At 44.9% G+C, this 24,626-nt stretch overlaps 1 protein-coding gene across 2 annotated transcripts in view; it reads right to left on the reverse strand.

Annotated features, from left to right (window-relative positions):
- Sh3rf1 (SH3 domain containing ring finger 1) overlaps positions 1 to 24,626 on the reverse strand; it is a 159,884-nt gene that overhangs the window by 25,910 nt on the left and 109,348 nt on the right. For both annotated transcript variants that reach the window (XM_038328792.1, XM_038328793.1), the window contains exons 5-7: positions 12,884 to 13,186; positions 8,410 to 8,520; positions 726 to 913 (exon numbers count right to left, since the gene is read on the reverse strand). In XM_038328792.1, the coding sequence (XP_038184720.1) occupies positions 726 to 913; positions 8,410 to 8,520; positions 12,884 to 13,186 (602 nt within the window). The remainder of the gene's footprint in view (positions 1 to 725; positions 914 to 8,409; positions 8,521 to 12,883; positions 13,187 to 24,626) is intronic.

Consider the following 24,626-nt stretch of genomic DNA (forward strand, 5'->3'; position numbering starts at 1 on the left):
CACTGGGAAACACAGTATGTGCCTTCTCCGCGCGCGCAACCCAGAGGCTTAAGCGCACCTGTGTTTCTGAGCTCAGCCACGAAGCTGATTGTATCAGGCAAAGCCAAAGGAATAGAAAGCCTAGGTCCAAAACAGCTGCCCAGAGCAAGGTGCCTGTCCACACAGAGAAGCCAGGCAGGCGAGTGACCGACAGAGCTGCCAGTGTCCTCTGAACTCTCCAGGTGCAGATTCACAGAAAGCAGAAGCCTTCCGTCCGCAGCAAACCGCACAGGGCAATTGGACCTTTCTGGACGCTCATTGCTGGGGATTTACAGCCTTCTAAATGCTCTCTGCAAGGAGACCTGATGTGTGTGCAATGCCTTCCTGCTCCTTAAGATCCTGCTGCAAGGAATGAAAATGAAGACCAAAGGTCACCCAGGAGCTGCACAGAAAAAGAGCCGTTCTCTATGCAGACAACCTACCAAGAAGGAAAACAGAAATCTCCCTAAACCACGAAAGGTCTCTTCTCAGCAGGACAGCCATCTACCATGCTCACGTGAGGCTCCTTTTATCTAAGTGTCTTCCTAATTATATGCATGACCAGGTAGAAGTTTCCAGAATACAAACCACTCGGCGAGCTCTAAGCACGCCTCCAGCTCATCTCAGACACGTGTTTCTTGGTCTGTGTTGTTTGGGCTCAGTTTGACACGAATGCTTACACAGTAATAAAAGACGACCTCACTTACACACTGGGGCGAGTCTGAGGCCGTAAATGTGCAATCTGGTCAGTGGATCCCGCCACAGGCCTGGCTCCCATTCCAGCAGCAGCAGCAGCAGCAGCAGCAGCAACGGCGGCGGCAGAGGCGCCTGATGGTGTGGATGGGAGGACCGTGGCAGCCAGGAGAGGGGGTGGGGGAAGAGGAGGGTTCATAGTCTAAGACAGAAAAAAAAAGACGGGGAGGAGGGCACAAATCATATTTATGTATCTCTTCCGTGGTAGGTGTAGGAGAAAAATAGTCAAAACCCCGCAGAACGAAATCCACATAAAACAGCACCTGTACACTAAATGGCTGGGTCAAAGTTTAAGATTCCTAACACAAGAAAACACGGGACTGGGGCTGGAGAGATGGCTCAGTGGATGAGAGCACAGGCTGCTCTTCTAGAGGACCCAGGTTTGATTCCCAGCACCCACAAGGCAGCTCACAATCAGCTGTAACTTGAGATCCAAGCGAACCAACAACACCTTTTTCTGGCTCCCGCTGGCCCCAGGCACACATGCTATGCGTCGACATATAAGCAGGCAAAACATTCATACACATCAAATAAATAAGAATTAAACATTTTTAAAAAGGTTAAGTGCAGATTTGGACAAGAATTGAGATACCTTTCAAGGGAGCTGCTATAATGTCGTGTTGTTGGCCAAAATTAATTTTATGATGGGTTTTGTAACCTGAAACTTAAATACAGCACATAACGATTTGGCTGAACTGTATTAAACCATTGCTCCGGCAGGCGGTTCTTTTGAAGCCTGATCTCCCTGGAGTGCAAACAATGGCCAGCCACAGTCACAAGGCTATTGTTGCTACCTTTGCTTTTCCTTTGCTTCACTTTGCCAGTTGTTGAAATTTAGGACTATCAAGGCTGGTAATCGTTAACACAGACACCAGTGAAAAGCCGCCTGGGCCCTTTATGGGCACAGTCTAATGGGGTTCTGCCCACAGGAATCCTTGTCTTTGAAAATCAATGGAGCAATTGTTACCTTCTGATCTATAAACCCCAGCTAACTCTTCAGGGGCTGTACACCGAAACTCCTGGGAAAACAGGCATACAATGCCTGCCTGAACCCCTACCTCACCCTCCCTGAATCTTAGAACACTAGAAGTAGAGACTGAACCAAGGGAGAAGCCGAGAGACAAAAGGAAACACCTAGAAAGCATAAACAGCTTCTGCACATCAGCGCACCACTGAGAAAAATCCGGTGCTTTCAAAGCAGATTTCCAGTCGTGGCATTTCAAATCTTTGAAATGAAAATCGATCCCATTAACACTTATCTATCTATTAAAGTACACAATTCCAGACATTCACACATGACTAGACCTGTAACTGTGTTATATTTAAGTTTTTGCTAACGCGGCTTTCGGGGAGGACTTTCCCACACTGCAGCAGACCATGGAGCGCGGCAGCAAATGAGGCGTGGAACTGCTTACAGAGGGGCAGCTTGGACAGGACAGGGTGTTCACAAAGTCACGGAGAAGTCGCTTGGTGCTCGCCCCACAAACGGGGCAGCATTGGGCAGCATTAGGTCCACTATGCTGCCAGCACTGCATGTTCTAAGGTTCAGAGTCTTTGACCCTTTAAGCGGAGAATCAAGTATTCTTGCTATCTGGCCTACTTGCAGTGACAAAGCAGGGAAAAATAAAGATAATCCAGGCAAAATCGTGAGAAAATGTGATCTGTGCTATTCAAAGACAGCTCCACTTCAGAGGCTTGATGGGTGAGAGGGGTCGGGTCTAACTGCACACAGAGGAATACATGGAGAAACCAGGGAATCCTCATTGGCTTGACGGTCACTCCAGTCTTTCTAAACCCATTCTCAAGAAAGTGTGGTGATGGAAAGGCGGAAGGCGAGGTGGCATGTGTTCAACAAGGAAAAATAATTTTAAAAAAATTTAAAAGAACAACTGGGCTAAATTATGTCTTAGAAAGAGACAAAAATTAAAAAAAAATTCACATGGACCTGATTTAAAAAAAAAAAAAAACAGACTTCACATTTTAATAAAACATAATGAAGGGTCACAGCTTGTTATAGAACAGTAAGCAAATGAAAGAAGAGTTATGCATTGAGAGACGGCAGAAAAGGGGATATTCACATGGCCAGACCTGAAGCTGGTGTCTCAGAAAATACAGTCATTGCTCTTTGTTTTTGAAAGAGAAGAGTTGGTCTTTTCATAACACTGGGCAGATACTCCCCCTTCTCAACACTGAGTGAGTATGTGTTAGACTGAGAATGCCTGATTAAAATCAAGAGTCCTAGACGCTGCTTGGTCCCATGGGCTGGGAAAATGATAGGGCTCTCTGAATGCAGAGCCGTGATACACCAGTCTGAGGGCTGCTTTATAAACAATCTCAACTGCAATAACGGTACACTGGAAGTTCAAAAGTTGATCCACCCTGCAGTGAGCTGTGGGCAGTTGGCTATCTTGCAAGACCTGACATCTCTATAGAAAAGAATCACGGCCTTTCGTTCACCCGGCCTTGACCTAGAGACCTACCTACCTATTATCCCGGAGTCTGGGCCAATCACCAGAGATGCACTCCTCCTACCAGCAAAAAAAACTCCTACAGGTTTTTGGGTCCCATACTGCTCATCAAAAACAGGACTCAGGCATGGCCTGCCCACGTGACACTGCCATCATTCACCGTGCTAAGGTTCTGTCCCCCTAGCAAGCTGACAAGTCTTGCAGAAGCAAGGGGGACAGATATACACCCTGGGCAGCTTGTTGGGGGGCAGACCTAGTTTCCCAGGGAGGTAGCGCCTTGTAGCTCAGCAGGAGCTGCTGCAGGACACTAGCAGGACACTAGACATAGAAGTATGCGAGCACAAGCTGCTCCTTCCTAGATGATTTCCTCTTCTTGCCTTTTCTTGAAACAAGCACAGAGAGTAGCCAGACCTGGATTCGGCTAAGGCTGGGAGACACATGTAGGAGGTTTCAAGCCTGAGGCCAAGGGTTGAAGGCCAGCTTACTGCTAAAGGGTGTCGCTTTAGGCACAAGCTCAGGTGACATCAAAGGCTCCTTTCCTTTCTCATGTCTCGTCCATGAGTCTCTTCCTCACATACTTCGCAGGACACCATCTACCATCCCTTAACCGATCACCATTGCTAACTCTCACTTCAGCATCTCTAAATGGCCTTTCTGGGTGGGATGCAGGGACTCAGACTGGGTAAAGAAAGAATAATGCTGCCAATTTTCACTGTCCTGCGATATGTATATGACTTGCTATTTGACAACTGATCTCTAAGAAAAAGGAGAGATTTCCATTGCAGCTAATTGTAGAAAATATTTGCTGTCTCTATCCTCACAATAGAGACAGTGTGTGTTGCCTTCCCCAGTGCACAGAGCACAGTCAAAGGCCAATGGATGGAAGGCAGGGCTATGATTTAAGGAGCTCTGGAGGCAAAGACTGACTTCCTCTTACACTCCTGGCTCCGAGCTTTACAGTCAGAAGGCAGAAGACCCTCAGTGAATGCTTTTAATTGTGAAACATTTGTGCTTTTCATTGCCTCTTAGGACCATACCATTTGGATCTAGAAGTTTCAAGCCCTAAGATCCTAGGGTGCTTTTCTCTTGTCGCTATGGAGGTTCTGAGCTGGGCAAGACAGTTCCTGCCTGTATTCCCAGCATTTGGGAGGCTGAGGAAGAGGCATCATATGTTCAAGGCCAGCCTGAGCTACACACAGAGATTGAGGTCAACCTAGGATACACAGCTAGACCCTATCATGAAAATCAAAAGAGAATATGTATGTGTGTGTGTGTGTGTGTGTGTGTGTGTGTATGTACATACACGTGTATATACATATATTCTGATCAAAGAAAGAAACTTTTGATCATACCCTACCCCATGGCCTGATTTGTTGGGGCAGCTGGCCCAATCCCTGCGTTCAGGGGTGTGGCTGCCCCAGCGGAGTAGGATACCCCTTAAATAGGATCGGGGCGTCGGGAGGAGCCCCGTTTGCTATCCCCCGCGTTACCTTCTACTCCGCTGGACCCTTGGTTCTGTAAGTTCCCTTATTTCCCCTTTTATTAAAACTGATTTATTATAAAAGGACTATCTTGGTTATTTCCTAACCCCTCCGACCGCCGGTACCGCCGGTACACGCCGGTACACTGATTTTCAGTTCTCCTGCCAAAGACTTTCCTTCTACCTCCCCAAGCAACAAGATTTGTGGTCTCCATCTATGCCCTACTTCTGATACAGTTCTTTTATACTGATGCAGTCAACCAACCAAGTGACATCCACAACCCTAATGTTTCTACACACACACACAACACACACACACACACACACACACACACACACACACACACACACACACACAAAATCTCAGAACCCAAGTACTTGGGAGATAAAGGCAGGAAGGTCAGAAGTTCAGGGTTATCCTCAGTTACATGGTGAGTTTAAGGCCAGCCTGGGGTATATGAGATACTGCCTCAAAAAGGAGGAAGAAGAGAATGGAAAAAAAAAGCTTAAACAGGGTTTCTAACCTTGAGAGTTAAACCTAGCTGTAAGTGCTGCAGGCAGTATTTGGCCTTGTGGTTCTTTGCAGCTAAGCATATCACACAGTCTCGGCAATTGCTCCTTTTGGGCATTCTTCTGCTCCTGTGCCAGGGCTATAGGACTAAGATCTTCATCCTCCTCATCCCTCAAAATAAGTCAGCAACAATACCAGCCAACTACTATTAATAGGCCCGTGCCTGAATCAGACAGCTGCGACACTTCTGCTCACGAGACGGAGGAGACTTAACACTCTCACTGCTGCATGGGACATGCTGGAGACACATGCTCATAAATAACTTCATTCTGCATAAAAGATTTAAAAATCTCAATTTATGAAAAAAAAGCACTGGAAATACTTTCATTTCCTGTCCCAGGGGTGACATTTACTTTCTATAAATCCACACCATGAAAAGTCTGTTTGATTTTTTTCTTCCCCCTACCAAGCTACCTCCTATTGCTATGATAGCAAAGTCTCCTGAAATGCTGCAGGTTTTAACCAGAATCCTTGCCACAATTAACTGGCGCTACCAAGGACACGAGGGTATGTGCTATAGAGTTTTCCATCCAAACCCAACATTACGTCCACAGCATTCACCAACCTACCAGAGACATTGTGATCTACCCATCTCTGGGGATGACAGGCAAGCCTGTTTATAATTAGTTTTTCATTAAATGGAGCTGGCACAGTAGACAGTGTTTAATAAATCTCTCTCTTGCTTAATATGCAGTCTTTCTTATAAAAATCCTAGGATAAAAATGACTGAACATGAATTAATTTTTATACACTCTCCTGTGGCCTGTTCCATTGATTTGGCCTAGAGTCAACCCCCAGCAAAGAACTGGCCATTTATTATATTATAAAATTTTCAGTTCACAAGGGCTAAAACTTGGCCAGCTTTGTATCTTTTACACTAATTAATTTTTCTAAGATCAGAAAAGTCAGTCATCCCTTGTCCCCTCAAGACATGGAGTTGGACCGCTTCCTCTCACGGAGTCCTCTAGAGTGGAACTACGTTGTACTGGATATGTTTTGTTGGTGGGGAAAAAAAAAGAAGTGACTCCCCTGGACATTGGAGGGTGGAATGGGTTATGAAATCTGGCTTCAGCGAAACATCCATGGCTAACGGAATCTTATGGAAACCACATTTAATGAATGCTCACTGAAATTCATCTTCTCCCCAGATGAATCGAGGCCCTGTCTCCTTCACTAAGCTGCTATCTTAGCAAGGAAGCTGTAATTGCTCAGGGAGCATTTTAAAAAAGAACAAAAAGGAAAATCCAACAGCTTTAACCTGTGAGTAGAACCTGCCAGTGTCCACTTAAACTGAAGAACATGGTTTACTCTGTGAGCATCTTTAAGAGTCTGAGAGAAGTCAGGTAAAAGCTGCAGTTATTTAGGACCTGTTCTAAAACTCGGCTTTTCATTAGCTATGAAATTTATCTAGCCAATATCAATATTAAGGAGAATGACGCAGCTGGAAAAGGAAGGCAGTGAGAGCCTGGCGGAGTCGCTACAGTGACCAGGATGTTGTGAGGTCCTGGCTACCAAGCCAGCTTTTACGGAAACTAGCGGAGGAAATCATATTTACAACACACACAAAATCCACAGCCTAAAAACAGAGCAGCTGCCTGGAAGCCTCACTGCAGCTGGTACAGAGAGCAGGGAAAACCGCACCCAAGTGCACCTGGCTCTCCATGGCATCCTTAGGGCAACAACGCCACAGTCCCAGCCCCACTTTGTCAGTAGGGAGCACTGAGAAGAGAGCAGCAGCAGCCACTCTCCTTCCATTCTCCCCCTCCACCACTGAGGAAGGCAGGGCTCCGAGGAGCTCAGAGAAGGAACCTGGAGGCAGGAACTAAAGCAGAGACCTCGGGCGAAGACTGCTGACTGGCCGGCTTCTGTGGCTTGCTCAGGTACCTTCTACAGGCCAGACTCACTGCCCAGGGCTGGTTTGTCCCACAGTAGGCTGGGCCCTTCTGCATCTGTCAGTGATCAAGAAAATGCCCCACAGACACACCCCTAGGCCAATCTTGTGGGGGCAGTCCCTTAATTGAAGCTCCCTCTTCCTACGGGTGTCTAGGTTTGTGCCAAGTTGACAGAAACTAATAAGCACAGACGCCAAGGCTGGAAGATGCGGAATAACTTCCAGGGTCACGTGATAAATAAAAGGCTGAGCTGAACTTGAAGCCATGTCTGTCCCATTCCGAGCCTAAAACCCTTCAACGGGCTACACAGTTTCTCAGGGAGGCTCATCAGATACTGCAGGTGTGGGACCAGGGAGGGTGATGCCGGGATCTAGGCACCAGGCTGTCTGATTGAGTGATGGTGCCTATCCTCATTCCACTTAGTGCTGGAACCAGTCATCTGAACGCTTAACCAAGACGTTAGCCTGAGTGAGAGATGTCTCATGTTCTCCAGTGCCTTGCTGCTCACTGAATTATGATTTTTTTTGAGCCAATGGGGCTATTTTTGTCTACTCCTCAAGGGTGTTTTTGCTTGTTTTCCTCCACAACGTACTTCTTTCTTTATACCCATCTCTCTTGCCTATTAGGATTCTCTGGGACAACACACGCAATTCCCACTCCATGCAATTGATGCCTGGAGTCTACCTGTGGGAGAGATTTTAGAAGAAACATCAACATAGTCCACAGGACCCTCCCAGGGCAGCAGGGACCTTGAAAGAATCTCTATGAGCTACCGAGGAGAAGAAACTAGAGATGACCCCTAAAAGCTGACATTTGGCATCATTTTAGTGTGTGAATGAAACCAAGCCACTGAGGCTGAAAAGATCCATGTCTTCAGCATTTCTATAAAATGTATCTTCAAAATAAGCAGAAGCTAGAAACCCCACAGAAATAAAAGTTAAGCCTTTGGGAAATCAAACCGAACTTCAACAAAATTAAACGTATTTTTCAGAGTTCTCACAGCTCCAGGCCAGCGACTGCCACTGTTAGAAACTTTTGCAGGTGACTTGGCAAGAAATCGTCTAACTTTTTTTTTGTGCGTTTTGAAGAGACAACAGGAGAAGGGCAGACGCGATCCCACCTGGCAAGCATCCGCGTGCACCGCACCGCGGGAGTTGGTCGGAATGTGCCACATTGTCAAGACTTAAACGCCTCAAAGAGAAATAAAGACACAGAAACGGTACTCACTCCAAGGGCAGCTTGGTAGGAGACATCTGACGGGAACGTGAACGAAGGGCCAGTTGTCACAGGGCTGCTTGGGGGTGGGGTCACGATTAACCCAGTGGTGCTAATATGAACCTGCCAAGGAAAACAACTTATTAAAAAGACAGCATATATTTTAAAAAATCTGTCTCTCTCTGCGTCTGTCTGTCTGTCTCTCCCTGCCTCTGCCCCCCATGTGTGTATGGACATGTGCCATAGTGCATTGTGGTGGTCAGAGGACAATCTCTGATGCTGACCTCACCATCTACTTTATTTGAAATAGGATCTCTTGTTTGTTCAGTTACCTATGCCAAACAAGCTGGCTTGTATGGCAAGCGCTTTACCAAGCCCATCTCCCCAACGCAAGTTCGCTGTATTTAATGCAACAGATGCTACAAGTAGAAGTCACAGAAAAAATAAATCTGTATAGAATGTTATTTGGTGGGAGGCAGAATCCTTTTCCTCGCATTCAATCCCAAAATGTTCAATGATCCACACATGTATCTGATATGCCAGTCACTGCACTGTGCTATTTCACACAACATGCTACCACGAATCCAACTGTTTGGACGGTCAGCCTGGGGTTGACTAGCTTCACGCTCCCGCAAAGGCCCTGCTAAAGTAAGACAGGGCTCAACACTCATCCCTCTACGGAGCTGCCAAACCTATGGAAAATTCTGAGGTATTTTTCTGTTTTCAAGATCATGCTTTCAGACCTCTATCCTTCAGCGAGGACCGGCAATCAAGACGCAGCTGCCGAGACGCGCCTACAACCGAGAAGTCACTACAGAACCTTACAGGAACAACGCCAAGGCAAACTGTTTTCAAAGGTGTCATCCATGACACGACCTGAGATTAAGCTACCAGAAAGAAATTGAGTTATTTTGGTCATTTCACTGCTGCCCGTTACTTGATCAGTCTCACTCAGGTTGCAGGGCAGATACAGCTGCAGGATATTGGGGGTACTACTTGATGCTGCAGACGCGAGGAGAGTAGCTGTGACAATGGATGGGATGTCTTGTCCAGCATGTACAGCAAGGTAGCTACCCAGCACCTGTTTCCCCACAACCATTAGTCGGTCCCTTGTACAAGAAGGGGCTAGGGAAATGAGAAGGGTTGGGGAGAGAAATCGGGGCAATTGGATGGGCCTTCTTGCTTTTCCCGGGGGACCAAGGCAGTATAAAAATGCCTCAGAAACACTTAACATCGTGAATCCTGCCTCCGGGTGACACATCATGGGTATATGGTGAGGGGCAGACCAAATGTCTTCACGTGCTTCATAGATGTCAGTCACAAATACCGGTGAACACATGTGTCAGGGGTCCACCTGCACGGCACAGCTTGGAGGTCGGTTTCTAGTTTAAGCACTTTCAAGTTCAGTCCTCACTCAACAGGCACTAAATACAATGGCAAGCAAGCCCTTTGTCCCTCTGCCGCTTGGCCATCCTGCTGATGGAGACTCTGGATACGACACTGGGATCTTTTTCACCTACAGCACGATGACATGGACTTTTCATGCGATGGAGAAGTGAGGTCCAAGTCAGGCCATTTTCTAAGTACCATTACACCAGCACTACTCAACTGCCTACACCTCTGTACCATTGAGCTCTCATTCAGATGCGAGAAACAAACGAATACAGACGTGGTTAGGTCCGTTTCTTCTTATTTTTTAATAATTGTAACAAAATCAAACCCTAACTAATCCACTAAGAAGAAAATATAGAATGAAAGAAAACTGAAGCGAAAGGTGAGTGTCAGGAAGGAAAATGCAGTTGTGCTAGTGGTAAAGACAGATTCCAGGACAGCATCTCTTGGGACTGGCCGGTTTGAACAGCCTCTCATGGCCATTTTCCCGCATGCACTCCTCTCCATGTTGATGAGGACAGTGTATGTGCCTGTGGTGCAGGCAGCACACACACACACACACACACACACACATACACACACTCATCTACACACTCATACACACACTCGCACACACTCACATAGATACTCACCTACACACACTCACTATCTCTCTCTCTCATACACACACACACACTCACAGACACACACGCTCACCTACACACACTCTCAAGGTTCCTTGTGGACCGGTGCCCTAGATAAGTGGTGTTTTCTGTAAACCTCAGCGGGAGAGCCAGGCAGCTCTTCACACACCTCCCATCTTCTGCCTGAAATAACTTCTCCCCGAGGCAACACCCACCACTGAAAACAACCAACTGGTTCCAGAAAGGGGTGGGGGAAGGTTGGTTGAAGGGGGAACTGTTTCAAGAAAACAGAAAGTGCCTTGTTCCCTAAACTACTCAAATTCAAGCAAAAATAGCCCCGCTTTTGCAGCCTTTATCCCCAGCGTGTGGTGTGGCAGTGTCAGACGAGCTGACACCTGACCACTGAGCTCGCTACAGGACACAACGCTGCGCTCACTGTCCTTTTCCTTTCAACCTTCTCCACTACAAAAGCATCCCAGTCCACTCTCTTAAAGCTCTTCCTTCTCATTCAGGGCTGTCGGCGTGCCCACAACAGCTTGACTCTACATCAAGAAAATCTCCTTGTGTAAATGTTGTTGGTGCCACACACTCAAAGCAAACTCACTCAAAGCAGTTTATTTTCTGGTAGTGGATCTTTACCAGTCTTCTTCTTCAGCCCCTTACTCAAAAATCCGTTCTGAGTCTCACAGTTCACTTGGCGCTGGTCCTCTGCTCTGCTCAGCCTCTGCTCTAAAACCCCGTCTTTTCTTTCATTCTTGTGGGGTTTTTCCATTTATCTTATTCATATGAGTGTTCTGTACTCATGTATGTCTGTGCACCACATGCATGCCTGGTACCTGAGCAAGTGAGGAACCTCATGTGGGCGCTGGGAATCGAACCTGTGTCCTTCACAAGAATAACAAGTGCTCTTAACTACTGAGCCAATTCTCCAGCCCCCCTCTAATTTCATGCGACCACTGGTTATGTGAACAGTAAAGCGCTTCTCTCTCCATCTAGTTTCCAAGCAACTCATCCATTGGACAAGCATTTGAGTGCTTGCTGATGTAAGCCATATGCAGTGAGTGAGCGAAATGGAGGCCCTCCCCCTCCTTGCCCTCACGCTAATGTATCTGTGTATGTTCTATTTTTCTTCACTAAAATCAAAAGTTCTATAACGTTGGAGTAATACATTTAATTCCTGACATGATGTGTCAATCCAGAGATGTCAAATCAAATAGATAAGAAAAACCAACTTTTAATAAAATTAACCAAGAATGCCCAATTTTTAGTCTGCAACACCATATAGAGACTTATTAAACTATATAAACTTCTTTAGGGTCGGGATTAAATATCTTTTTACTTTGTTTTTTTTCTTTAATGGGAATTTCATCTTTTATATTTTAAGAAAAAGTTACACTGTGGAATAAAATCTACATGAAATTAAATGATCCGTAAGCTCATTCTCCCTGCTGTGTCAGGCTGCTTTGGACACTGCTCCCTGACCTCCAGGTTGGGAGGAACATGACAATAACATAGAGTCACACTAGACCAGAATAAGTCCTCCACAAGGAACCCTAAATATCTCCTTATACACTGTGCCCAGGAGTCTGATAATAAAACATTCAACAATCAATTGCCAAATGCATGAGTGAATGTTTGCAATCGGCACCTACATTTTTAACACACAAATGCACATGGCCATGTTATTTAGTACAGTCCCGAGCCTCGATGGAGTAAGGAGATTTTCAAAAGGGCAAGGTCAATTCCTACGTTGAATGCTGCTTTCTCTATTTCTTTTCTTCTTCTACTATGGGGATGGGAACCCAAGCGCCACACTGAGAAGCTGCAGACGGGAGCTCACTGTACTGAGAACTGTGAGCGTGGACAAAGATGAAGTTCTCAAGCACAAGACCTCCCGGGATAGCACTGGGAAGTTTTGAAAACCTAGCGAGTGCTTGTGACATAGATAGCATTGTTTGACACACTTTGTAGGTTCCAATACTGTCTCTGAGTCCTGATACACTCAGGCTATCTTTCCCTTCTCCATCTTTCTACTTAGAATACTATTGTGCTTTGACAGTGAAATGTCACCCATAGGCTCCTGTGTTGGAACGCTTGGTTGTTGGTTGAAGGTGCTGCATGGGAAAGTCATTACATCTTTAGGAGATGGGATCTAGAGAAGATGAATCACCGGTCCTGGGTCTGGAGGCTTGGTAGCCGGACCCCAACTCCTGTCTACGCTAAGCTTCCTAAGCATAGACACAATAGTCTGAGCACCACGCCATCCCTGCCTGCTGTCGTATCTCCCATCACAGCCAGACCAACCGCATCTCTCTGGAAGTGTAAGCCAAAATAACCCTTTTCTCCTTCAAGTTGCTTTATCACAGCAAGTAGCTAAGACAAATGTGAAGAAGGCAGCAAGGAAAGCGACCTTCTTCTGAAGATTTCCCCCTGGCGAGCCAGCTCTTCTGCAGAGGATGCTGCCCCTGTACCTGAGACGGGGCGCTGCAGGAGAGTCCAGACAGTTCGCTTATACGGGCCGCGGCGGTGGGGTTGCTGGAACTGATGAGCACAGGAGGACTGATCTCCATGGAGTGGCGGTGCTGCGATGCCTGGGAGGACTTGTTGGCCATGGTGAGGGAGGTGAAGGAGTGTCGCTTCCTGGTGTTCTTCTTGGTGTCAGCATGTTTGGGGGCGGTGCCACTCTGCGCTGTAGCTGACGGGCATTCTGCGGTGTCTACTCCTGGTGCTGGAGGCTTGTCCCACTCAATCAGCTGCTTGGCAGCCGAGTTAAACTGCAAAAGCAAGCAGCAGAACAGCACAAGGTCAGACAGCTCTCGGGGGTTCAATGAGCATGCTTTTCTCTAGTGTTTTTGTCTATAACTCAAAGCTGCCATGTTAATACTTGCATATGCAAGTTAGCGTCTCTTCCACGTCTTCATGATGGGACCTCGTTGTACCTACGCCACAGGTAGTTATTAACTTAAAAGTAAGTAGTTCCAACGTAAGGCTGAAAAGATAAAGTCATGTTCCTAAGAATTTGGGAGATGTTTAATTTTGGCCTTTGCCAGTAATACAAGAGTTCGGCTCATTGATGAGACGGAGAGAGGAACAATGAAAAGGGTATTCAGGTATTCGTCTGACTGACCGCTGTCCCCAGTAACGACTGGCTTAGGGCTGAACACAGGAAGAACAACGGATGGGTTTGGTACAAGCAAACAAGGAAATAAAGACCAAAACCATGCCATACTGAGGTGTGGCCCTCCAAACAAGCTAACTCCCCTTGTTTCTCTCCCCATATTTTGGGGGAAATCTCACAAAAGTTGGTTGAAATTCTTGCCAGGTTTTTGTTGCTGTTTTCTTTTCCTCCTCAGACATTTTGTCAGTTATCACATGTGCTCAAAATTCAGCAAGGTTTGAGCGGAAATTCCAGCCCAGCTAGCACCCTCGCTTGGTCTATCTGAAGTCCCAGAGTAAAGTGACGAAGGAGGGGACAAAGTAGGGTGAGCTGGACTGATAACATCGGCAGGAAAGGGGAGAACATTAGGCTGTTTGTTTTCCCTGAGGTGAAACAAAACACTTCCGGAAAGGCCTTGATGATAAAAGCCTGCATATATTAGAGACTCCTGTGATAAGCAACTTAAAGAGCACAAAAATACTGAGATGAAATATAAGACATTGAAAATGAACCGCATACTTCTGAAAGGCGCTGTGGGGCCAGGGGAGGTTCTCCCAACATGACTCTCAGCCCTGCGGGAACTGCTTTATACAAATTAACATCATCTAACATTTTGTTTTTTTTTCTATCCATTTCAATTATTCCAACCATGTCTTCCCACCCTATTGGTGAGACTCCCCTGCTAGGGAAGAGGAAAGCCTTTGGGTCGATATCTAAAGAGGAAATAGAGCCTGCTTCCCACAGCCACGAGGCAGGGTTAACTGCAGCTTGGTAGCTCAGAGCTTCTCCAGATGACTAGGGATCGACTGGCAATTTGTTCCTGTGGCTCCACGGGGACGTGCAGTCAGATGGCCCGTCTGACATAATTAGTAGGGCCAGCCCTTTCCAAACACAAGCATCTTCTTTACCCTTTGAGAAAGAGTGTGCACGGGAGAAAGTTTCCAGAGCAGGCAGTCACACTTTACCAACAAGCAGGTGACGTCAGGAAGAGGAGGAAGATAGAGATGCCACCAGCATGTGTTGAAGGGTAAGGGAATGTGTTAAAGGGAGGCCCACCTGGAGCATTATGATGGCACTGGGTCAGGAGATCCACAATTTATAAACCCTGCTTTGATCTAGGTATCCCCCTCTTCAGGATGGGGGCGCGAGAGAACCAATGCCCCAATGGAAGCAATTGTGACGCTGGTTTTTCTGATGGGGGCACAGCTCTGAGACGTCAGTGAACTGCAGTGAGCCCCGTGGGGCTGTCACCTTTCCTATACGACCAAGCAGGCAAGAGTAACTGCTCTTCACACTCCAGCTCAGGACTCACATGAAAGGCAAATGCCCCAACAAGGGAGGGGCAAAGGAGCAGAGGGTTCTTATATGCCCATTACCTCCATCCCTATACCACAAATCCTCCAAACAAGGTCCTAGTCAGCACACAGAGGTGGACGATCAGCTCTGTGTGCCTGTTCTGTTGAGTAAGAAACAGGGGATAAACTAAAGGAGCCAAAAAACAAAAGTTAATAAAGAAAACAGCTACATCTGTCCGAATCCACATTTAAATGAATTCTGGGCCCAAACCACTGGTCGCATCTGGTCTCCTAAAGACACACATATTTTATCTGTATGTGTGGATGTCTATATGTGTCTGAGTACATTTGTGGAGATCTGAGAACAACTTACAGGAGGTGGTTCTATCCTTCAACCCTGGGGGTCTTGTGACCAAAGTTAGGCCATCAAGTTTGTGGCAAACACCTCTACCTGCTGAGACAGCTCACCTGACCACCTGTTTTGAAATATTGTGAAATGTTATCAAAATACTTGTCAGGGTTTCGCCTAGCCAAGTAGCAGTTATAACTAATACATGTTAACACTGCTGTACTCTGATATGACTACCTTGCTAGTTTGTCGTGAAAACAATATGGGGTCTCTCTTAGGTCTTTTCCCACATCTACCCCCCATTACGTAAGTACAACTTGAGAACACGATATGCTGAGTAAATTACTAGCTGCTGGAGATAATAGACGGAGAGGAACAATCTGAAGGTTTTTTTTTTAATGTTTAAAAATGATTTAGTTTACATGCATTTGTGTTTTGCCTGCAGGCATGTCTATATAAGGGTGTCAGATCGCCTGGAACTGAACTTCAGACGGTTGTAAGCTGCCGTCTGGGTGCTGGGAATTGAACCCAGGTCCTCGGGAAGAACATCCAGCGCTCTTAACCGCTGAGCCACCTCTCTAGTCCCCTGAAGGAGTTTATAAACCGACATAAAAATAATGGGCATGCTTTCTTTAATCTTACACGCAGCAGCTTTTGCTCAACTGCCTTTTGCGGTTTATCCACGTTACTTGATGAATCAAATGCTCTTTCTTCTTCACTGTGGCAAAAGACCCATTATGTGTCGAATTCTGTACCTGTCCATCAACTTTTCTCCTCTTACCTTCCAGTAGATTTTTGCCTACGGAGAACAATGCTGCCAGGAAAAAAATGTACATATTGTTCGGTGGACAGAAATCCTCACCCAGAATAACCCAGTTGACGGCATAAGCTCTTTATACAAGAAAGCCAATGACTCTGATGTCTCTTTTGCTCTCTCCCCCAAAAGGAACCCAGAGCCTAATCTCCTTCCAGCCCTCTGAACACCCTACTTTACTTCCCCCCCATTTCATTTTTACACCTGACAGTAATGTTCGCTAGCAAGATGTCATCATCCTTTAAAAGTACTTTAGAAGCCGGGCGGTGGTGGCGCACGCCTTTAATCCCAGCACTCAGGAGGCAGAGGCAGGCAGATCTCTGTGAGTTCGAGACCAGCCTGGTCTACAAGAGCTAGTTCCAGGATAGGCTTCAAAGCTACAGAGAAACCCTGTCTCGAGAAACCAAAAAAAAAAAAAAAAAAAAAAAAAAAAAGTACTTTAGATTTTTCTGGAACGGCAGAGGTTGGTATTAGTAGCGTGGCTCCTTGCTTTTTTCTAAATTCCAGAGAAGAACCATCAAAGGAGAGGCTACAGAGTAGAGCATTAGGTGAATCTGGCAGAACTCTAAACGCCTTCTACTATGAGTATAAAATAGCCTTTGTAACAACAGGGAGTCAAGGGTCTGACAACTTTTAACAAAATTTTGATAAAATTCATGAATGTTTGCTTGAGCTCAGTGGGCGTGGGCTTCCTCTGACATTTATCGCACCACGACCTTTAAAGTTAAAAGTGCGCTCATCACAAACAAAACAAAGCTTGCCCTAAAAGACCTTCTCAGCGTGTGGGAAAGGCCTCAGATAAGACTCAGGTGGGACACAAAGTAGAAATCAGCCTTCTAGGGTCTAAAGAGATTTTCTTGAATTTCTCATGAACTTTTACATTTTTTCCTATTATTTAATTTATTTGTCATGCTGGGGAGTGAATGCAGGGTCTTACACACACGAGGGACGTTCCATGCCACTGAGCTATAGTCCCAGCCTTCTCGTTTATGTTTTGAGAAAGAGCCTCAAATAAATCTGAGAGGAAACAATGATAAAATAATGCTAATAAAAACAAAACATCCTGGGGAATATTAAAATATAATTGTGTCTGGTTGACGTCTTTGCTAAAGAGAATATGGCCTTTTAAAGGACAAAGGCAACATTTTCCTCCAGAGGAAAAATGGTTCTGATAGTCACTATTTTATAAGAATTCTTCTTCCACAAGAGTTACTCTTGGACATCCAGCTTTTGAATAATGTACAGCACCAAAAGCAGGTTTGAGAGTAAACTATCAAATTTATAATCCACTAGAGTAGAATATTACGGAACTTTTTTCTTCCCTAAGGCAAATAAAACTTGTAAAGTGTATTATAAAAGTAATTAAACAGTTAGTCCTGGTAGCTCACACCTGTGCTTGTGACACTGGGGGGGGGGGGTAGTCTGGGAAGATAAATGTCACAAGTTCAAGGTCGGCCCAGTCTATGAGGTGATTTCCAAGCTAGGCTGCCTTACAGATTGAGACTCCAACACAAACGAACCAAAGGGTAATTAATTATCTTTAAACATAATGCAAATGGTATAGACTATTATAGGACCAAACATCAAAGATCTCAGCTAGTTCCTTACACCTGTCTTTTTCTCCCAATCCATTTTCCAGGGGCATTTATGTTTAACAATTTACAGCACAACCTTCTGTAAATTTTAATGCTGCCACATATGCATCTGCTTTATTGATTTCTTTACCACGGCTGAATCCAGGTAGAGCCCACTGTGACTGAACAGCTAGTGAACATCTTCCCACACCTGTAGGCACCATGGCTTTCTACCATATAGAGCAAATACCATTATTTACTAAATTGCTGACATGCTTACAGCAGCATAACCATGGGGTGAATTCCTAAAACTGAAACTGTTACATTAATGTGTACTTTAAAAAACATTTGTATCCCAAAGAAGTCTCAAGTTTTTGACTTTATATTGTTTTCCAAATATTATCCTTATTAATCATGTTCCAGTCTCTACTAGTTGAAATTATTTCATATTATTTAATTTGTATTTCTCTTAATGAGATCAAACAGATCTTTTTTGTAATGTTTTCTATTTACGTACTTTATCCATAGTTCTATTAGGTTTTTGGCTTTTTTTTTTTTACAAATTTGTATTACAAATATTGTTTTTTATATGAGGTACTCTTTATTTAATATATGTGAAATTTTATATGCATTTGTGTATATGTCTAAATTGAAGTATTGGTTCATGTTACTAGTTTATAAATAAATTTTTATCTTATATGCCAAATACAGCACTATTTACTATTATGGCAATTCAATTAAATACTGTGTTCTCAATCTCTTACTACAGCTAGGCATGGTGGTGCAGGCCTGTAATCCCAGCACTTGGAAAATGAAACAGGAGATTGAAAGTTCCAGGCTAGCTGGGTTATTCAGTGAGTCCTTGGCAAAACTATTCTACTGTTTACTGTACACAATGAGACTATCTCAAAAAAAAACTAACTTATCTCAAAGCTAATTTTTAAAGAACTCTGCTTTTTTTTTGTACTCTAATCCCATTCCTTCTTCCTCTCTGTGGCTGAGCAGCCAAGCAACATGGGCTCATGTGGGGAATGTGGCAGGGACAGAACCAGGTTTATGTCACACAGCTCGGCAGTTGTCCCATCACGGCTGAAATCACAGTCTGTAGTGGCATTTCAAATATATTTTAATAAATAAAGACTGCCTGAAGATCTGAGAGTAAAACAATCCCACCGGTCAGCCTTACAGACCAGATTATGGTGACACACACCTTTAATCCCAGTAGCCACCCTAGTTGCCATAGAAATCAGGTGGTGCACGCCTTTACAGCTCTCACACAGTCTCCTTCTGAGATTCCGGGAGGCAGGATTGCCATTTCAGATTGAAGTCGAGGTAAGAGCCAGTTTTGCTTCTCGGATCCTTCAGGTTGAAGCCCAGTTTCTGACCCTGAGCTTTAATTAATCAACAACCTACTCTTCCCTTTCCGCTGTGAAACACAAGCTCCAGAAGCCAGTGTGTAAACCACTTCAATGTTACAGCATAATTCTACACCCACTGTTCCTTTCCCCACACCAGCCGGGCACTCTGGAGAAACCAAGACAGAAGCTCAAGCCCACTTCCAACTTCTTAAAAGAAATGACATTTAGTCTCACACTGCTGCCCTTTGCAGATGCTTCTTTTTTTAAAAAAAAATAAATATTTACTCATTTATTTTTTTAAAATGTGCCTGTGTGTGTACCTGCGTAAGAGTGTCAGGAACTATAGTTACAGACAGCTGTGAGCCATCATATGGATGCTGGGAATTGAACCCAGGTCCTTCGGAGGAGCAATCAGTGATCTTAACCTCTGAGCCATCTCTCCAGCCCTGCAAATACTTCTTAAATAATTACACCAGGAGCTCAGATCCCCACTAGTCCTCTAGTTTACTCATCTCAATTTGGGCACCAAGTTTTCGTGTTTGTCCAGATAGAAAAAGCAAGCTCAACCTTCACTTACAAGACCTCCACGTAAGAGAGGAATGACCAAGAGGACTGATTACTTGTGGGTTTTATGAAAATTGTTAAGGGAGCATCCCCTAGGCTAGGACGCCATTTAAACCTTTACAAATGTTTGTAATGAATTAAAACATAGTGGGGGGGAGGGCTCTTAGAATTATCAAGGGAAAGAAGGTCTGCCTCTGGGCCAACACTGGGCAATTTAAGTCTAATAGAAATCTCACAGATAATTTTCCAAATAGCTACACTTAGAAGAAAAGAAAAAGCTTTCGGGTAGCTTTAATAATATATTTTATCTAGCCCAGTATAAACAAAATATTATCATTTCCACCTAGAACTAATACCAATAGTGCACCAAGGGACAACTGCAGAGTCCTGCCTTTAATCCTAAAGTGGTGCTCAAATCCTAAAGAGTTATCTCAAACAGCGGTCAACAAGGATTCGCATCCCATGTCTGTGTGGCCTGGCCACCTCTCGGCTTGCTCGGCAGTGGTATGTGTTCTGGGAGCTCAGCTCCAGTCTCTTGAAAGCCCTTGAGGAGAAAGAGCCGAAGGGAGCTGTCCGCCAAAGGCTACCTCTGACCTTCTGAACTACCACGACCTCTCAAAGTCTATAGTTCTCAGGCTCCCTGGGCTCTAAGAAACCCTAAGGACAAGGAACACTCATGTAAGCAACAGTGACGACAAACCTCACTAGAGCCTGCCACAGAAAGGGGATTTGCAGAATACCTGGCGCCCCTCGAGCAGGAGGCCTGAAGGTCAGTGAGCAACTCCACATTTGTCAAAATGGCCTTCACTTCTATTGGGCCTAGCTGTTAAAACATAAATAAAAAATCATAACTTTCTTTTTCAACTTTCTGATTTGGAAGGGAAAGATACATGCCATTGAAAACCTCATAAAGGAGGTTCTCTTGGAGGAAAAAAAAATGATCGAGAGAGCCTTGAATGTGGGTTAGCCTAGGCTGCACTCTCTTTCCTCACTGCCTGAGCCATCCTGAGTGAGTCACTACTTACTGTCCTGACTTCAGTCTGCTTAGCTGTACTAAGGTAGTGTCACCCCTAAGTCCCTCACACGGGAATGAGTATGGTCTAACATGTTTTGCAGCCTGTAAAATCCAGTCCAAATAAAGTATTGTTCTAATGACTCAGAGCCCGTGTTTACAATTCACTTACCCTGGCCTCAGGCAAGTCACTTTCTCTAGATGTGCCTCCAACGTCTCTTACATAACACGAAGTCGGATTTAATGAACTGTAAAGTTCTATTTCTTAGTACACCTTCCCTCACCCCAAACGCAAATGTCCCCCAGAATACTCAAGAGGCAGATCTCTGGGTCAGGTCGAGGGCCCCTGGGCCATGAGCGACCAGACTCAGAGCAAATGGAGAGCTGAATTCCTTCTGTCAGTGTTGGCTTTCTTGTTGCTGTTGAGTGACCCTATATGCCAAGCACAGAACTGGGCGGGACAGCTTACTGGGTGGGAGAGAGCGACACACCTCTCTGACTCATGAGAACAGAGGACTTGGGAAACGGAACAGGTTCCTGACACTAGCGAGAGAAGATACACGTTCACATGTCTACAGAGCACGGGCAGGTGAGTCAATGAAGGCCGGCAGATGAATGCCGTGTGACGGACACCTCGATGACCCAGGGAGGCTGCATGAGCCTTTCAAGAGCAACCTTTGAGCATCGTCGGCTGACTTTCTGTTTAGAAAACAAAAACTAGAGAGTACGCTTTAAGAAAATCTCCTGAGTCTGGACCTGACCAAGGAATTATAACAAAACCATTTGCTGGTCAAGCAAGGAAGTCAGCTGGGGGTCATGCTTGGGTGGTCTCTGCTTTATGGAGGGTAAAGAGGAAAACAGCAGCTATAGAAGAAAACTATAGGGAACTCAGGATTGCCTGCTAACCAAAAGACATTGCTGGATGTTCCAACACAGCCGCCACACCAATGCCCTAGAAATGAAAAGGGCAACGATCCTAAAGGAGATTACAAATAGTAGTAGATGTTATTCAGGGAACAGAAAAAGGCTAAGAAAAGGAGTTCGTGAAGGCCAAGATGGCGATTTCAGGCCCAGAGGAACGACAGTGAGGTAAGTGGACCTTTCGAGCATTATGGCGGGGGGAAGGTTAGTGCTAGAAGCTGAAGTGAGTGTAACCATGTAACACTCGGGAGAGCCGAAAAGATCATGTTCTCACACTAAGTGGGGAACCAAGAGAAAGAAGGTAAGCGGCACACACTGCAGAAAAGATAAATGAAGTGATCAGATTCCTTGAGGATGACAAGCCTGGGGAAGACAGCAAATCCGCAGCAGGAGAAGCAGTTCACGGTCAAACCACAGAAGAGCTCACAGACAGATGCAAGCACCACCCCAAAGCCCAGTCAGGACTCAGGAGCTGCTGGTACCTGCTAGACCTGAAGCAACACATCCACAGCGAATCACCGAGCTGGGAAGTGAGACCAGCCCACAACTTGAAGACTGAGATCAGTTGATGTCTGTGTCCTATAGGGACTGGCAAGACATACGGTCTATATGTGTTTCCATTTTACATACACATCGTAAATCAGAAACACCTATTAACTAGGAGGATACGTTCCAACAATACATTTTATTTTCCAGAACCTCATTACCAGACAAGGGAACACAACAGAGGAAATACATATCTCCCAAGAGGGAAAGAGCATGGAATTGCCATTAAATTCTAAGCAAAATTTAGTCAATGAGAAATGACACGCAGACAGAAATTCCACAGCAACATGTACTCAGTTCATAAATCAGCAAGCCAGCCATTCTCCCTACCCTAGGTTCCTCCGGCGTGAGGATGAGGAGATGTACAGAGAACCGAGGGTGGTAAGCACCGAAACAGCACATTCATCTAGGTATTCTCCGCTCTCAGAGATGCTCTGCACAGCCTAGGTGTGCCCAAGATGTGCACCGACAGGGGGTTTGTATTATAAAAAGTACCACTGCTTTACAACACCTAGGGAAAACCTTTTCTGGAACACTCTACTGTATTACAGAGGAGATTTTTCTCCCAATGACTGCACCATCAGAATGGTTCTGTTCAAGCCATCTGTACACAACACATCTATACACAAGGGTTCTGCTCAACTCATTTATACACAAGTGCCCAGAAGAGCATCAAGAATCCACGTAGGGGGGCTGGAGAGATGGCTCAGAGGTTAAGAGCACTGGCTACTCTTCCAGAGGTCCTGAGTTCAATTCCCAGCAACCACATGGTGGCTCACAACCATCTGTACAGAGATCTGGCGCCCTCCTCTGGCGTGCGGGCATACATGGAGGCAGAATGTTGTATACATAATAAATAAATAAATCTTAAAAAAAAAAGAATTCACATAAGCCTCCTCCATATGAGATCAAACAGAACCTACCTTTGCTTAATAAACCCTTAATTACCAGCAACATTTAGGATGTATACGACATCATAACAAATCTATTTTAAAAAATAAAGTTAACACATATCAAAATATTATGGCTTTGACTGATTTGTAATTTCTCTCTAACAAAGGCAACCTCAGATTTTGAAATTGAGTAATTAATCATTCTGAAAAATGAACCTCTTGCATGCTGGAACTTAGAATGGTTTCACATTTTTATGAAAAGCAAAAACCTCCATGCACGAAAACAAAGCTGGACGGTGGTTTTGCGCAGCGTTAGGAAGGCTAGTTACCGCATGTCCTCTGAAGTAAGGCAGGCTAGAGCCTAGGGCAGGTTAGGGACCAGTCACTCGGCGACTACTCAAAACAAGACACTTGTCTAAAAGTGATAAAAATAAATAAGTTGTAGCCTACCTATTATTTCTTATGTAGTTAAAAAACATTGGTTATTGGCACTACAATGACATGGAGAGAGACAAAATAATCTAATTTCATAAAAACATAATGAAGAAAAAAGGAGGGGTATTTATTTAGCTTTCTATGTGATGTACTTAGGCTTATTTCTTCCTCATGTTTTCTAGATTATGGTCATATTATAGGAGTAAAATGTTTAGACTATTCTGCATGTGACTGCATCCTCAGAGGAATCAGGAAGAGTGAACCACTGCACACATCACAAGAGCCTGAGCCCACACCAGGCCTGTAGGGATAGTGCAAGTTTGGCATTACGGAAGTCACACGAGGACAGGGATGCTTGGCTTGGGCTTCATAGAATGCATCTTGTTAAATTAGAAAGAAAGGCTTCCTAAGATCTGCCTCAATCTACTGGGATCTTGAAGAAAGGGTGGTTTTCTATAGGGACTTGCAAAGAAACATTCCAGATGCACAAGCCAGCAGTTTTAAAGTGTGATGCTTGGTTCGCGTCATTGTCCCTGCAGGAGAATGGCCAGGATAAAAAATCTGGGGATCTTTTGGGGAAACGTGGTGGATATTAATAATATTAGATAATAACATTTAGTCATTATCTCAAGGCTCTGATTAAAGCTCGCCAGGAGATCTGCATTTGCATGTCCTATTAAACTGCCCAGGATACCGCAAACTGTCCATCCATGCAGTCAGAACTCAAGTCACATTAACTGGTCTCGACTCTCCACTCCCTGGATGCTCTCATGATGGGAAACTCTTAAATCAGAGGACGGGCTGCCGAATAATGACAGATGGAGAATGAACTTCCCTGCACGGCCTACCTACAAAACCTAAGCAAGTCCCTTGCTCACCACATCAACTAAGGAACTGACCCTGGAGCATACAGGACATTGCTCTTGACTGTGCTACAGGAATCAGTGCCCATTTTCCCTTCATCATTATGGCAGAAATAAAAGCAGCACCTACCTGTGTGAGGCTGCCATCTTACCATGCCATGGGATGTGGTCACGATGCCCATGGGAAAACAAGCTCCCCAGAAGCACACCCAAGGTACCCAGTCAGAGTTAAGAAGAAAGGGGGGTCCTAAGAACACAGTAATTCCCCCTGCCTGATTTCTCACGCGTATCCCGAAATTTCACTTATTAAAAATAAACTGACTTCAAAATTGCAATAGAAGCTTGGACGCTAATCAGTACGGTAATTCTCCTCCCAACTTTCTAACAATTCCCCTAAACTTCTTTTATCAACATTGATTATGGTTTTTCATTT

This window comes from Arvicola amphibius, chromosome 4 (genome assembly GCF_903992535.2).
Source record: "Arvicola amphibius chromosome 4, mArvAmp1.2, whole genome shotgun sequence".
NCBI lineage: Eukaryota > Metazoa > Chordata > Mammalia > Rodentia > Cricetidae > Arvicola > Arvicola amphibius.